The sequence below is a fragment of the Netta rufina genome (genome assembly GCF_964035555.1).
Source record: "Netta rufina genome assembly, chromosome: 5".
In the NCBI taxonomy this organism is placed as follows: domain Eukaryota; kingdom Metazoa; phylum Chordata; class Aves; order Anseriformes; family Anatidae; genus Netta; species Netta rufina.
The window spans coordinates 31243960-31258728 of NC_140128.1; the positions used below are offsets into that span (position 1 = coordinate 31243960).

Consider the following 14769-nt stretch of genomic DNA (forward strand, 5'->3'; position numbering starts at 1 on the left):
GTTTTTTAGGCCTCTGAAATGGCAGTATACAACAGTGGTTCTGAACAGCTTTCCATTCAAATTAGGGCAGTGTGTATTTCTGAATCTGCCAGTGTGATAAGTAAGATAGCAGTAAGGTATTTACTTTCACTGGGGAGGTATTACTGTCTCAGTTTACAGCAAGGAAAGCTTAGTTTGGATATTGGGAGATTATTAGCATTGCTTATATATATATGGGAGATTAGAAAGCCACAGTTTGATTGTGATTTAAGGCGTATATATTCTTCTGGTCTAAAGCCCATTCTTAGCTTTGCTTGTAGTAAAAGTAGTCGTTAATGAAAAGTCTGTGTTCACGCCAGGTGCTCTTGCATATGTGCTGGTCTGTTGTATAAGGTACTTCTCTATGGTCTCCTTATCTCCAGTATACCTTCCCTGTATACTCTTTAAAAAAAAAAAAACCACACAGCAGTACTCATGGGATCACATAGGACCGCTTCCTGCAGATGTCTTCTAGGGTAGTGTAGTTAACTTCGTTGCTTTTAACAGGAACTTAGAGAACTTTGATCAGTGGAACAACTCTTACCTCCTGGCTCAGTGTCAAAATAGTTGATCGCTTGGCAGCTCAGTTACAGCCTTTGCTGTTCAGCAGTGCTGCTTCAGTGCTGGGGGGTCTCCTGTACCTTCCAGCTGCCCTCAGGGACCCTCAGTCATGAGAATGAAGCTAATGGTGGGGAAGCAGAGAGGAATTGAAATGAAATTCTGCATCTCGTACAAGCATTGTAACTACTGTGCTGCAATACAGTTCTTTCCTTTGCCGCGTTCAAAAAAAAAGTATGACCACAAACTAGTTTGTGTAATGCATGATTCTGTTCATGTGCTAGGGGAGAATAATGCTGTTAGTCATGGCTTAACTCTAGTAAGTCCATAAGTTTTTTGGCTGTTGATCAGACCGGGTTGCAGAGATCAGCATCTCTGCAGGAATGCTAAAATACCTCCCACATATGCCCAGAAGTAACGTTCAGGTAACTGGGGAAAGAGTCTAGTAAGCAGATGCATAGTGAATTCAGGTGCCTCAAGGGCAGTGATTCTGGGAAGGAAAGGTAGTTTTTGAAGGTTGGTGCTTTATTCCATGTAACTTCTGCTTGAGGGGATGAAATATGACTACAGGCCCTTCTTCATTATGGTGAATTACTTGGTTTTGTACAGCAGTCTGTACAAGGGCTTTTGGAGCAGCAAGTAGGACAGGGAAATGATTTGATACTCATAAGAATTTTTCCTTAAGAAAACCTCTGTTTTGCTAGGCTTTAATAAATCATTATTTGGTTGTGCTTTTGATTTGCTACGTAGCGTTAGTTTGTTGCAATAGGTGGTTGCGTACTGCTTTCAGATGTCTGTGGTGTTCTCCAGGTTTTCCTGTGAAGACCAGGCTTCTGAGCAGATGGGCAAAAGAAGTTTTGCTGCTGCCCAAACTAACCAAACTACCTGTGCTCTAGCCTAGCAGTGGTTACTTCAGTGCTTTCTAGGGCCTAAAGGCCGTACTACCCATTCCTCATTCTTCTAGCCCAGAGGCTTCCCTCCAGGTGGACCTGACGTCCATCTCTTCCTCTCATCAACCAACAGAAGGTTTCCTGAATGTGCTTTGCAATGAGTTGCTTCTTTCCTCTCTTCACACCTCTCCTGCCCAGCCTGTGGCAGCTGTGGTACTCTCGTGCAGCTCAGCCCGGCCATTTATGCGACCAGTTGCCTCAGGAGAGAACTCCTTGATGCAAAAGGACGACGACATCCCCGTGAGGGGCTGAGGAACGTGCTGCTGAAGGGCATCGTGCCATGATGAACTTCCAGGCTCCCGTTTTTGTCAGGTGTAGAGTCACTGCTGCTGTCTGTAGGAACACAGTGTGTAGGCTGGCTCTTTGTCGGCCCAGTGCTGCCCATCTCCGAGGCCTGCTGAGGATTCCTAGGCAGCCGGAATGCCGGGCTGCCCGCCCCTCTCCGGGGCGCGTGTGGCTTTATATAGTCGGTGTTCAGCCACTGATCTGCAGCGGATTTAGCCTTGACATGCATTTTTAATGTATGCTATCCGGTGAAGTTGAATAACTGGAGGCAAATGGATGTTGTAGCAGGAAGTAGTCTAATGCCTCATTTTCTTTGTAGGTTATTTTTACTTGTGAGAAGCGTTTTCCGAAAGCTCTTAACAGACTTGCTGAAGTTAATTAAATGCGCGTGCTGTTTCCAGGCTCTGGGCAGGTGCAGGGTGTGGGCAAATTGCATTTACATCACAGAGTTGTAAAATACATCCATCCCTTTCCTTTAAAACAAACAAAAATCCCCTACTGATGGGTAACGTTTCCTCAAAATAGGAAGTTGTTGTGACATCTCATTTGTTTTGAAGGCTTGACATTCTGCTGTTGAGGTTTGCTTCTTCTCCATGGTGGTGGTGGTTTTTGTTGGCGAACTCTTATCTTTGCTCACTCTTGGACTGTGCTTGGTTTTGCATTGGCTCCTTTTCCACTTGATGCCCCCTTAAGAAGTAGTTCTCTGTGCCGTGTGGTAAGTTGGTAACTTGAAAAGCACTAACTGGGAAACTTGATAAAGGCCTGAAGGTTGTTCAGTATTTAAGTATAGGATTTTTATTTTCTTTAAAAGGAATTTAAATTGACCTGCATTTGTAGACCTGCCAGTGTACAATGAGGGAAATGCCGTTACTGAGTACATGGCTCAGAAGCTGCCTGGTTCTTGTTACTGTTACTCAGTGAATGAGGGAATACTTTGAATTCGTAGTGCTTTTTTGAAGTACTCTGTGAAAAGTTTTTTCGCAGTGAAGTTAAAGTCATTGATGTGAGCCTTGGCTTTTATAGCAGGATTGGTAAGAAGGTGAAGCATGAAGGGAAGTGGTTTATCTCTGTGTAGGCACTCAGTCAAGAGGTGATCTGGAAATAGAGTGTGGATTTGTCCTCTCCTAGTCATTGTATGTGCATTTTTTAGTATCTACAAAATATCTCGTTGCTTCTGAGCCCTTGTTTCGAAGGGCTTCTCTCTGTGGAGGTGAAAGCTTCGCTTTTCATAGTGACATCCAATAGCATTTGAATTCCATTAGTATTTTTAGTACTCTGTCATAAGTAATGCTCAGTCGATTGGGCAGTTAGCCTAAAACTCTTCCTGTGATCGTGTATAGTTACTATATGTTTTAATTAGCCAAAACAGGTGTAATGTTAGTTCTGCTTGTGAAAGCGTTTCAATGTGGTGTGCTAGCTGGTGTCAGCAAGTCGCCATGCTCTACTGGCCTGTTTGGCCTGATTTGAGTCCTGTGCTGCGTTACCCTTGTGAAGGATAAATTCCATAGGTACTTGAAGTAGTCTTAAGTAAGATCCTGAACACGTATAGGGTATTATTCCACTAAATGACAAAGTAGTGCAAGGGAAGAGTATTGGGGAAGTAGAGCATGATTTCATGCAAAATTGGTGTAAGCATTTGCATCCTTTGCTTTTCAGGAGTGGCTTCAAGTTAATCATGTTCAAACAGCTCTCCTGGATTGAGTATGTATGCAAACCTGTTGTGTGTACAATAATAAATAATTCTCTTAGATCTGTTGCAGCTGCTTGGATCTATATGTAAACAGTACATCAGTGATGTGCTTCTATACTTGCACAGGTTTTCCAGGAGGTTGTTATCTCTGAGGCTGATATCTCATTTTCTAATCTCCACTCAAACTGAGGCAGCAGCTTCAGTGAAGCAAGCAGCTACAGTGAAGCTACGTGTAACTAAGAAGTTAGCTTCAAAGCTAGTATGTGTGTGTTTACAAACAAGTCATACTTTCTATGATCTGGAAATAGAACGTGGATGAATGCAAAAGATTTTGTCCTGAAATTCTGTATTTCTGTGCTCTGACCTTCTCTGAAGGCAGGTGCTTTTGCATGCACTTCACAGGTGTCCTATGAATTTATATGTATGCCCTGTGTGACCTGGCGTGGTGCAGACTTCCGAGTGATCTTGTGCCTTTGTGGTTGCTTTGTCAAAATACAGAGCTGTTACTAATGATTCAAGTATATCTGGCGCCCATGTGATAAAGCTGGAGAATGCATATTTAAACACCATCAAGTATTTCAAGAATGGCACCCTAAGAATGTTGTATAGGTAACACAAGATGATTGAATCTGTTATTTTAAATGTGTTTGTTTTGGTATGGTAATGGGATATTTTTTAGGGAGGAAACTTTCTTATCACTAAAAATTAAAGGACTCTTGCAACTCTCAGTTGAGTTCTCTTTATGCTGGACATCTGCTGGTGCACACAGGAGCTGTAAGTGGATGTGCAAATCCAGAGGAAAGGAGTTATTTGTCCAAGAACCACATTTTGAATTGGAGTGAGTGTGGTTTTGCTTATTCAGTTGCTTACAGTTGGGCAGCAGCGCTGAATGTTGGAGCTGCTTTAATTCTGTGCGCTCTGGATTTGGTGTAAATACAGTTCCTGCTCACAGCTTCTGGTCAGTGCCTGCTTCTGAGGGTTCAGTGTCCCAGAAACAGAAGGTTGGTGGTGAATAATCAGGATTAGTTTTGTAGGCTGTGTGAACTGTACAGATGAAGGCTTTTGCAGGTTAAGTTTGGTGCTATTTACCAAATTAGCTCTGAAGCTGACTAATGTAAAAGAGCAAAGCTTGGGATGAATTGCCTATTTGAGTGGAGATAAAAAATGAATAATAGTATTGGCAGTAGAAAGATACATTTCTTTCTGCTACAAGGTGAGGAACTGCCTCGCAGAAGTCAATCAAAAGTGACTGTAGGACTCGATCATTCCCCATTTTAATGTCTCTTGAGAGAAAGAAAAGGGCAATGACAATGTCCTGTTACTTATGCAGATGCATCCACCTTCATATTATAGCCTAGACATATAGGTACCTCTAATTTATTGCTCTCCTTATAAACTAAACAAAATTATTAAAAATAATAGTAATTTAACCTGCTGATACTTCATTTGCATATATGCACATGTTCTGTGAATCAGTGTTAAAATGTTTATTAAAAACTTCGCACCAGAATATAATAGTTTTGTACCTTTGGGAACAATTAATGAAAATCTGTAGACTTTACTAATGTTTCAAATAAATGATGTGTCCATGTGATAAAGCTAGAGAATATATTTAAAACACTTTTGGGTATTTCAGTATACACACGTGTAATTCTTACAGAGATCAAGAAGAAAAATACTGAATTTAAATCACTTCAAGTTTTATTTCACAGTGAATAAATTGACTGATAAAACATGAAGACTGGCAGTCTTGGTTGTCATGAATAGCCTTCATTTCATTTTCCTAAGTCCTTATAGATCTTTATAGATTTTCTTACTTGAGTTGCCCTGTGTACTATATAATAAAAATGTGAGTTCATCCTGCTTGGTGTCTTCAATTCCTTACCTCTATCTCATTATGCTAGCTGGAAAGTGTTTTGTTAATCTGATTTGAGTATCTGTGAGCAATCCTACAGATTTTTGTTTGCTTGTAGTATGAGTGTCATGTGTTGGAGGACAAGGGGAAAAAAAGTGAAAGCAAAGGAAATCTACTTTTCTTTTAAGAGCTATTTAGAGGAATACTCAAAACTATCTCATCTTTCCTGAAGAATGTTGACTATGTGTGAGAGGTGTGTATTCTCTTAAAGGAACTCTGCACAGATGTTTTCATGAATAGTAATGCTTACTGAAACCAATTAAAGAGAAATCAAAATCTGAATGTTGGTTCTTCTTGAATTATTTGCAGGTATAGGATAAGACCTTTCCAGAATAATAAGCATGGTTCGAGAACGAAAATGCATTTTATGTCACATTGTGTACAGCTCAAAAAAGGTAAATAATAATTTACGTCTAACATCAGTAGATACTATTACTAAATGTGTATAAGTAGTACTTCCATTTTAAAATTGTGAGAACTCTTAAGGTTTTTTTTTTTTCCTGTATCAGGAATGTATTGATCTAGATCTATCACAAATCAAATAGTACATTTATGTGTGCTTTAGAACATATTTTTGAAATGAGCTGTGCAGAATCCTTGATTCTGAATGCAGAAAACGTTGAGGGCTTTGAGTTTTTTTAATATTGCTGTGTCAAGCTAATAAAGTGAATCACTCAGAAAACTATTTGGCTGTAAGCTGTGCTGTGTTAAGAATACTATCAATACATTTTTCTCCTTTTGGACTTTTATCTTGGTTCTATATGGATGAGAATGTGGAACTATACAGCACAACATGTTTGCATTAATGTTGCCATTTAGTATATGTCTTCTGTTTGCTGGATATCATGCAAAGCCTGCACTAAAGCTCAGTGTTTTTTGTTTTGTTTTTTTTTAATTTTCATATATTACTTAGCCACCTGGCACATGAATATTTTGCAAATGCCAATGTATTAATTTACACAGCTCTTAAGATGTTGCTTTCCCTTTGTGGATGGGAATTTGAGAACTGAGGAGGATAGTGATTAGTACCTGTTCTTTGAAGATTTCCAAATGTTTGGGCTCAAACACCAAGAGAAAGTGAAGTCTTCTGAACTGCTTTATTTCCCTAAATTATGAACACTCAACACTCTATTCCAGGAGCTTTCTTTCATTCCCAATTAATTACCACTGCAGTTTGTGGATCAAGGTTGCTGTAAACAACAAGCTGACTTGTTATGTTCATTTCACTTTCTGAAGTGCAGCTAGCAGAGTAAAATAGTATTTGATGATGAAATTGCAGCTGTGTCAGTACAGATACAGAGAGACCTACTGAGATTGCACATGAAAACAGTATTTTAATTTCTCTGATGGGGAGGTGGTATCAATGAGACTTTGAACAAAAATGTTGATCAGCAGTAGTTTGTCAAAAATAAGTCTAATTTTTGCTGCATACACTCTGTTCTCTTGGAATTCTGCTGCCTTTTAGAATTCTAATGACTCCAGTGTGCCCTTCTGCTGGGAAGGTAACACTATATGACTTCTAAGACTGTGACTACTTGCACTTTCATGGTCATAGAAACAGGAAAAGCAACTGCTACAGCCCTACAGGAGCAGGGTATGCCTTCCTGCAAGGCAGGAGAGTTTTCACAAGTGAGCTTTTCAAATGCAATACACCATTTTGTTCTGTTATGACCATTTCTACTTTCCTTTCTCCTGGTTGAAGGAAATGGAAGAACACATGAGAAGCATGCTTCACCACAGAGAACTTGAAAACCTGAAGGGAAGGTATGAGAACAATCTTGAATCTGTCCTCGCAGTGCAGTTTGTATGTTATACTCTGGAAGAACTCATGTGTGGTTTCCCATACAAGCTGAATTGCCAGTTTATTTTATGCGTCACATATTTGCATGCTTTATAGTAAAGCTGGCAATGACCATGTTCTTGAATGTCTAAAACTTGTGAGGCTTGTTAACTGAAACAAATTATAAGAAAAAAGCTCTCCTACATTTTTTTTGGACTGTAGTGAATTAATAAACAAAACAAAACCCAACTGACCTGACAGAAATGTGTTTTTTGTTCTTGGCTGTTTCATCTTTGGCTTCTTAGAAGCACTAGAATTCTGCCTTTAGCAGAATTATGAACACTGGTATTTTCCTCTTAAAATCATTTTTAAAAGCTTAAAATGATGCAGAAAAAAGTGTTGGTCTTCTAAACCTCTGTAAGAAGTCTGACATCTTGGTTGTAAAGGCTTCATCTGTGTGTGTGAAAGCCTGTTTCTCTGCCACTCTGGTCCAGTTGTTTAATTAATGGAGCTAGCCAGGGCAGATGTTGGCTTCCATGGATTTAATTATAACCATTGGAGAACAGTCTTTCAAGAGTATTAAAATATCATCCTGATAATATGGAATCAGGGTGCAATCAGAGTGCACTTGAAAGTGCTTTCAGTTGCGTTTCAGCTTTTGAGCTAGCCAGAGATTAGATGGTCTGAGCTTAAATATTTGACTTACAGACAAGTCATGACTATTGCCTATGACTATTATAGTCGTCATGCACCACAGATTTCATATGAAAATAGCACATCTATTTTCAACACCTTTTAAAGGAATAACAAGTTATTTTCTTCCAACTTTTAGGTGTTGGAAATTCATTTTATTAGGACATCTGTCTTAAATCCAAGGAAAATAAATTGTAGACTGTTTCTGTTCACCTTATTTCTCAGTTTACAAGCTTTTATTCTCATTTTTTTAATGCAAAATGGGAGCAGCTGCTCCAGCAGCTCCAGGCCCCTTCTTTAAAGAATTAATTATTGAACAAAAGCAGTCTGAAACTAAGACTGGTTCATATTATGTTAGATGCTAATGTCAACATAGTTAAGTTTTGTCAGTTTGAATTCTAGTAAAACTCCTAAACTGCTTTATTTATAATGCTTTAAGACTAGCATAAGTTAGACATTTATTTGTCTTAGGTAATACTTTGTGTGCAAAGCACATGTGTAGCTGCAAAAAAAGAGTCCGCATTTGGAGTGCAGGATTGCATTACATACATAGTGCAGCTGAATACATGTGCTTGAGCCAGCTGTATAATATTTTATCCTACTCCTCTGTGTAATTGCTAATTATTACTCTTTAGACAGAGACTGTGTGATCTATCAAAATATTAAAATATATGGTAAAAAAAAATAGTTTTTTTCTCTTGAGCTTAAAGTTGTTTCAGTGAGATTCAGATAAGTTGCCCAGATTTCCAATTGATAACTTTGTTATTGTGTCACACTGAGGAAATGTGCGAAACAGCTTCTTGGCAACTATTTCATTTTTCAAATAAAATTTGCTTTGGATTTAAGAGGGAGGGCATAAAAACAATAACTTCCTTGCTTTCCACTGCATTTTTTCCCCTGCAGTTGCTATCCTTTGCTTAACCCTTTGTCTTTTCTTCAGAGTTCTGCTGCTTGTTTAGAAAGAAATAACTAAAAAACCTAGATCATCTTGCTTTCATCTCTGCTATGCCCCACACAACTGGGTCTTGGGAGCTAGGAACATTCTGAAATGTGCCTGGGATCAGGCTCATCATACTCATCAGTATCTGTACTGTTGAGAGTAAGAAGAACTTGTTCTCTTTCTGGACAGCTGGGAAGTGGTTGCTCAGAAACCAGAATGTCCTCATCACTGGAGGCTAAAATAGGGCTTCTGGTCAGCTAACTTCTAGAGTATTTCTAGTCTAGACTTCATTCAGACAATCATTCTGAGATTAGGGTAGCTACAGGGACAGAAAGTGATGGGATTACAACTTAACATTTCACCTATCTTGGTAAAAGATGCTCTGTCTTTCTGAATCAGTATTTTTCTATGTTTGTGACAAATTTATACAGGTGACACTAATTTTTAGAAGTCACATATGTTCACAGTATCCTGCAAGTGATTTGGCAATTCTTGGCTTCCTATTTCTGTAAGACTGAAATAAAATTAAACTCACTTCATCAGAATTACATTTTCATAATAGAAATTTAATCTTAAGGTAACGGTCTACATCCTTTCCTTTACAGGAATGCATAGAAGAAATTTGTTCTCAAAAAGGATTTATGGACTTCATTTTTTACTGTGCAGTAACATCCTTGCTCTCTTGTCCTGTGCCTGGCTCCTTCCCATTTCAGTTTGGTAGAGGTTTTTTTTTAGGAGTTCTACAGCCTTGTAAAGCAAGATACTTGTGTTTTATATTTTCTACTTGGAACACAACAACCTCATAAGGGTAGTTGCATTGTGTGACAGAAGATAATACCATCCAAGCATGTTATATCAGCATCTTACTACCATCAAATTTAGCATCCAGCTAGAGGTCACTTTTTTTAGATTTCCTATAGGGAAGAGGTAAAGGAGGTGCATTTATTGGTTCTTGCTTTCCTCCTTCTAAAGTTAACTTGGTAATCTCAAGGGCTAGAACAATTTTCTGAAACTTTTCCTCTTCTTGAGGTCTTCTTCCCTGTGATATGTAATGAGAACTGGATGTCAAATACAAAGCTTTAGTAAGCTTTTTAAATATATATATACATATATATATATATGTATAAAATGAAATAACGCTTCTGTATGAAGGGCATTGAGTCTACCATCTGATGTATGCATGCAGAAAAATAAAGCTCTGGGATGTTGTCATACTGAGAATACTTTTTTCTTGTTTATTTCAATCTGCTTCTGGCCTTCTTTTTGAACAGCTATGACTGTGTGGTGTTTCAGAGGGGATGAAGCTCTAACCTTCAGGGTTGGGAAATCCATGGACAAGATTAGTGTGTGTGGTAGGAATGCACCCAATTATGGCTGCTATTAGTGGGAATGGGGGAAGGAAAAAAGTCAAAGAAATCGTATTTCCCATTAGTGTAACCATCCAAGCTCTCAGACTATTCTTCTTTACTTGAAGTAGTTGTGCATGGAGGGAAAGAAGTGTGGGTATGGGTTTTTGTTTTTGTTTTTTGATTAGAGAGTTGTAATACTTACCCTTCCCCCCCTTGAGTCTTTTCTTTCCAGACTATCGAGTTGTCCAAAACCACAGCTTAGTAACAAGTCTCACAAGTTAGAAAAACAAGTTCTTTGTCTTTTAAGCCAGTTATAAACTCACTGGCTTTGTCCAAATACAGTGGAAACATTGCACGTATTTAGTCAGTCTGTGAGAATGATGGAAGTTTTATGAATTGGTAGGTGGGCCTTAGGAAGGATTTGGAGTGTTCTCAAAAACTTATTTAGTATCCCCGAGGTAAGTTTCTTGTTGAAGTGTCCTTGTGGGACGTTTCAGAAACAGAACGCTTTTTTCAGCAAAAAAAACAGTTAGGAGGTGCAATTTGCCTTCTGTGCTGATCAAAGTTTAAACCAAAACTTACTAGCAATGCATAGCTGGGTCACTTATGACTGCGAAGAGCATTCTTCCAATGCATTAGTAAAATTCACTTAATTGCATATGGTTATCTTCATTGGGTTAATGAGACAGCCTGAATGATGATATACAGAATCTAGGCTTTGACTGCTCTTGGTGACTGTGAAGTACAAAATGAAGTACACCTCTCCACACATCACACGGTAAATCTGTAAGCTACTGACTTGTAACTGAAATTTATCCCAATGTTTCATCTGGAATCAGGCAGCAACATGCAAAAAATGAATTGTAAAAGTGTAATTTTTATGAATTAGGTGTTTAATTTAAATTAAAGTTTAAATTAAAAACAACCTCCTCTCTGATTGTGCCTGTATGACTTAATTGGTTAAATATCTCCTACATGTTAGGAGGAAAAACATAACTGTAGCAAAAATAAAACATTGCATTTCATATTTAGTGGCAGATAATCCATTAAGCACTCCAGTAAGGATGTTGGCCTAATATTTAGAGTGAAGGTGCGTCTTCTAATCTTTTTCTCATTTTACTTTTACATTTTTTTCTAAAAATTGTGGATTCATGCTTGACTTTTTCATTTATGGATCCCAGTTTCTTGACCCCAGTCATGAACTGTGTTGGTACAACACTACAGCTACAAGACTTCAATCTTGAATGTGCCTTGGGGTTAGGTAGATCTGCTTTTATGAATTAAATGACAGAGTTGTAGAAAGCATTGTGGAGGCTGGCAGTGAGTCCACTTGGTTCCACTGGATTGTCTGCGGTGGACTATGCTCTTTTTTTTTTTTTTTTTTTTTTAAACCAGTAAACATACTTTCCTTGTTTAGGTTTATTATTAAAAAACTATTTCCTTAACTGGAGTATCGATTGGATTGTCAGGAGAATAAGGTATTTTTAGAAATCTGAATTTTTTTATTAAAAAAAAGTTGTAACCTTAGTTCAGTATTCACTGAAACATGAGTGAAGCCATTTGTCTGACACAGCTGTCAACTTCCTCCAGCTGAAATAATTACTGTATTTTTTAAGATATGTCCTCTAAAGTGGAAAGCAGACCTCATGCACATTTGAACCAAATAAAGTACAGTGAACTGAAGACACCCTCCCATCACTTGCTGTGCTGTGGAGTCTTTAGATTCCAGGCAGCAGTCTCAGCTGTCCCAGTTTAGGCTGTGCTGTGTTAGGATTGGCTGTATCCATGTACTGCCTCCTCCCTTTTCTAAATTTCACTGGGGGAAGGCTCAAGGCAAAGATTAAATGTAGAAGCTGTCACCAGGCTTCCCCAGTGCAGCTGGCACCATGGATGGGCTTCAGAGCAGCTCCTGCTAGCTCTGTAAGCCTTCCATTCTGCCTCCTCGCTCACTCTGTTTCCTCTGAAAAGATTTTGAGTACAACAATTCAAGAAGAATTCCTCCTACCAGTTAACGCAGCTTTGTTACCAAGTCTTCTACCTCTTGATTGTTGGAAAAAAATCTATTAAAAACTTACCATCAAAAAATGAGACCTTAAATGAAAAATCCAAAGAATTCAAGTAACTTAAATATACTGAGCAAAATCTAGTTGCCTTGAACGCAAGCTCTTGGCTAAAGACCGGCACATTCAGAGGAAACAAAGTAAGACCAGAGATAATCTACCATGCCTGTTGGCAGAATTGAAAGTCCACCCTCTGCCTCTCTTCCTAGGGACAGCAACCATGAGTGCCAGGTGTGCAGGGTGACAGTGGTGGGCTTGTCAGCATATGCCAAGCACATCTCCAGCCAGCTGCACAAAGACAATGTTGATGCCCATGATAAAGCGGAAGAGAAAGAGGAGGCAGAAGAAGAATACCTTGACAAAGAACTCATTCAACTAATCAAGCAAAGGAAGGAACGGAACCGGTGAGTTTTTATTTCTTCTTTTTGGTGTAGCATTATAGAAGTGCATTTGATATAGTTGTGATATGCTCCTAAGGACTAGATGCTCATGAAATGTAAACTGCATGCAGCCAGTATACTTGTTATGAGAGCAATCCAGGAGAACTGTGTGGAGATTATAATTTCAGTATGTAAACATGATTCTGCTAAATGTTCTATTGATCCACTATTTATAGGGAGTACAGCTCTTCTCCATTATAGATTTAAAACAAAACACAGTTTTGCTGTAAACAATGTGGAATCTTGTGCTTTGAGAGGTCTAATGCTGTTATTTTAATATTTGATATGCATTTTAACTGAAGGATTCAATAAATGTGACACTGCTGGTATTGTTGTCCAGGGGGTAGGAGCATGGTTCTGTAGGAACCTGGCCTTTTCAAAACTGTTGCTGAACATGCTCTGTTATAAACCTCTTTTTTTTTTTTTTTGTCTATTTTTCTATTTTTTATTTGTGTATTTTCTATTTGTCTATTTTTTTTAAGAGAATTGTTCTGTTAGTGTCACACTGAAATCCCATAATCCTTGAATGAAATTTTATTCATGTTTTACCTTCCTGCTTACTATCAGCTAAAGATAATTCTAATAGCTGACTGTGTAATAGGAAGCTGCAGAGAGTAACAAGTACTTCTTTTTGTCTTGCATGTGACTCTCCAAGTGTGAATTGCTAGTGTGATGTTCCAACTGGGAATATATTGCTTCAATAGATTGACAGCATGACGATTGTATTAAAGAGACACATGATTTTTGAAAGAAGATCTTACTTGATTATGACTGGAAATTTCAATTAGTGTCTCAGAATGCACAAAGCTCAGGAGATTGTTTAGTTTTGAAGCCACCCTGTCATATTCTGGGGTACCCTGGTTGCTGCATGGTGGTCATGTTTTCATATCAGTTGGTGTAGGTAGTAACAACATCATTTTTCTTAGTTCCGTAGTAAAAAGAGTAATGCTTGTCAGTGCAGTGGTATTTTGAGGCAATTAAAATCTTATAAAATCTCTGTTGGATGCAGATTTGGGAAAAAAAAAAAAAAGTACATGGCTAAATTTATTAATATAGCAAAATTGTTTCCATTAGATCATAATCTAGTTGAGTCAGCTCCTAAAACCAAAGGTATCACTCACTGATGCATCATTTCTTTGAATTATTGTCTTAAAGCTTGCTTTATCTCATGCAGTAGCCCATTTTCCATTAGACAGTAATTATTTGTGCGTCTTTTAGTAAAACTGGAATGTGTTGAAATCCTAGAAGTTGATACAATATAAATTTTTGGTTTACTGATACCAGTAAATCTGTTCCCATTAGCAGGCAGAGTGGTGTGAAAGCTTTCTGACTTGCTTAACAAGGGAGTTAGAGCACTGTTTCTGTAATTAGCTTTTGAAACGCTTTTATTAAAAATTCCTCATTTGATAGAATAAATGCTTAGAATATTTAGAGTGCTGATCCTGGGAATTGCTGTCAGCATGAAGGTAGCATTTATCTTTAAATGTACATGTGATAATTTACCACGTGTTCATGACAGACTGCCAAGTGTAAGTATTATCCAAAGGGCAGTAGATAGTGCTTCTGGGAGGCTCTTACAGATTTGTCATTGCATGCTGTGGACTGTCTGTTAGTTAAAACAAGACAAAATATTTTTTGTGTCTGAGGCACAACTTCTGTAGATGCTCCAAATCTGTTTTTACTTAAGCTTAATAAACTGACACATGATCTCAATTGTTTTATCTTATAAGTAGAATAACTGCTTTTCTCAGCCTAGCTTTCCTTCTATTTTGTATGCACTCACTCTAGTTATGCTGTCTAGTACCAACAGAGTAGTCTTAAGGAAAAGGAAATCTGATTAATTTTTTCTTCTTTCTATCAAGATAACTCAAATTGCAAAGATTATACAATAGAACAAAGCTTTCTTTTCATTTGTTCTCTTATTCCAATACCTTGTAAATTGAAAGGAATATTCTCTTCTGACTTAAACAGAAATATTGAAGAACTAGTCTAATGAACTGTCCCTGCATCAAATCACTCATTCTTCTAAGAGCAATTTTGAAATGCCAGGTTTAAGTAAAGGTACAACACTAGTCTTGATAGTCAAATACT

At 38.0% G+C, this 14769-nt stretch overlaps 1 protein-coding gene across 2 annotated transcripts in view; it reads left to right on the forward strand.

Annotated features, from left to right (window-relative positions):
* ZNF106 (zinc finger protein 106) overlaps nucleotides 1–14769 on the forward strand; it is a 35644-nt gene that overhangs the window by 2105 nt on the left and 18770 nt on the right. For both annotated transcript variants that reach the window (XM_084287790.1, XM_084287791.1), the window contains exons 2-4: nucleotides 5726–5811; nucleotides 7119–7180; nucleotides 12448–12642. In XM_084287790.1, coding sequence (XP_084143916.1) covers nucleotides 5758–5811; nucleotides 7119–7180; nucleotides 12448–12642 — 311 coding nt within the window. In that variant the 5' untranslated portion in view covers nucleotides 5726–5757. The remainder of the gene's footprint in view (nucleotides 1–5725; nucleotides 5812–7118; nucleotides 7181–12447; nucleotides 12643–14769) is intronic.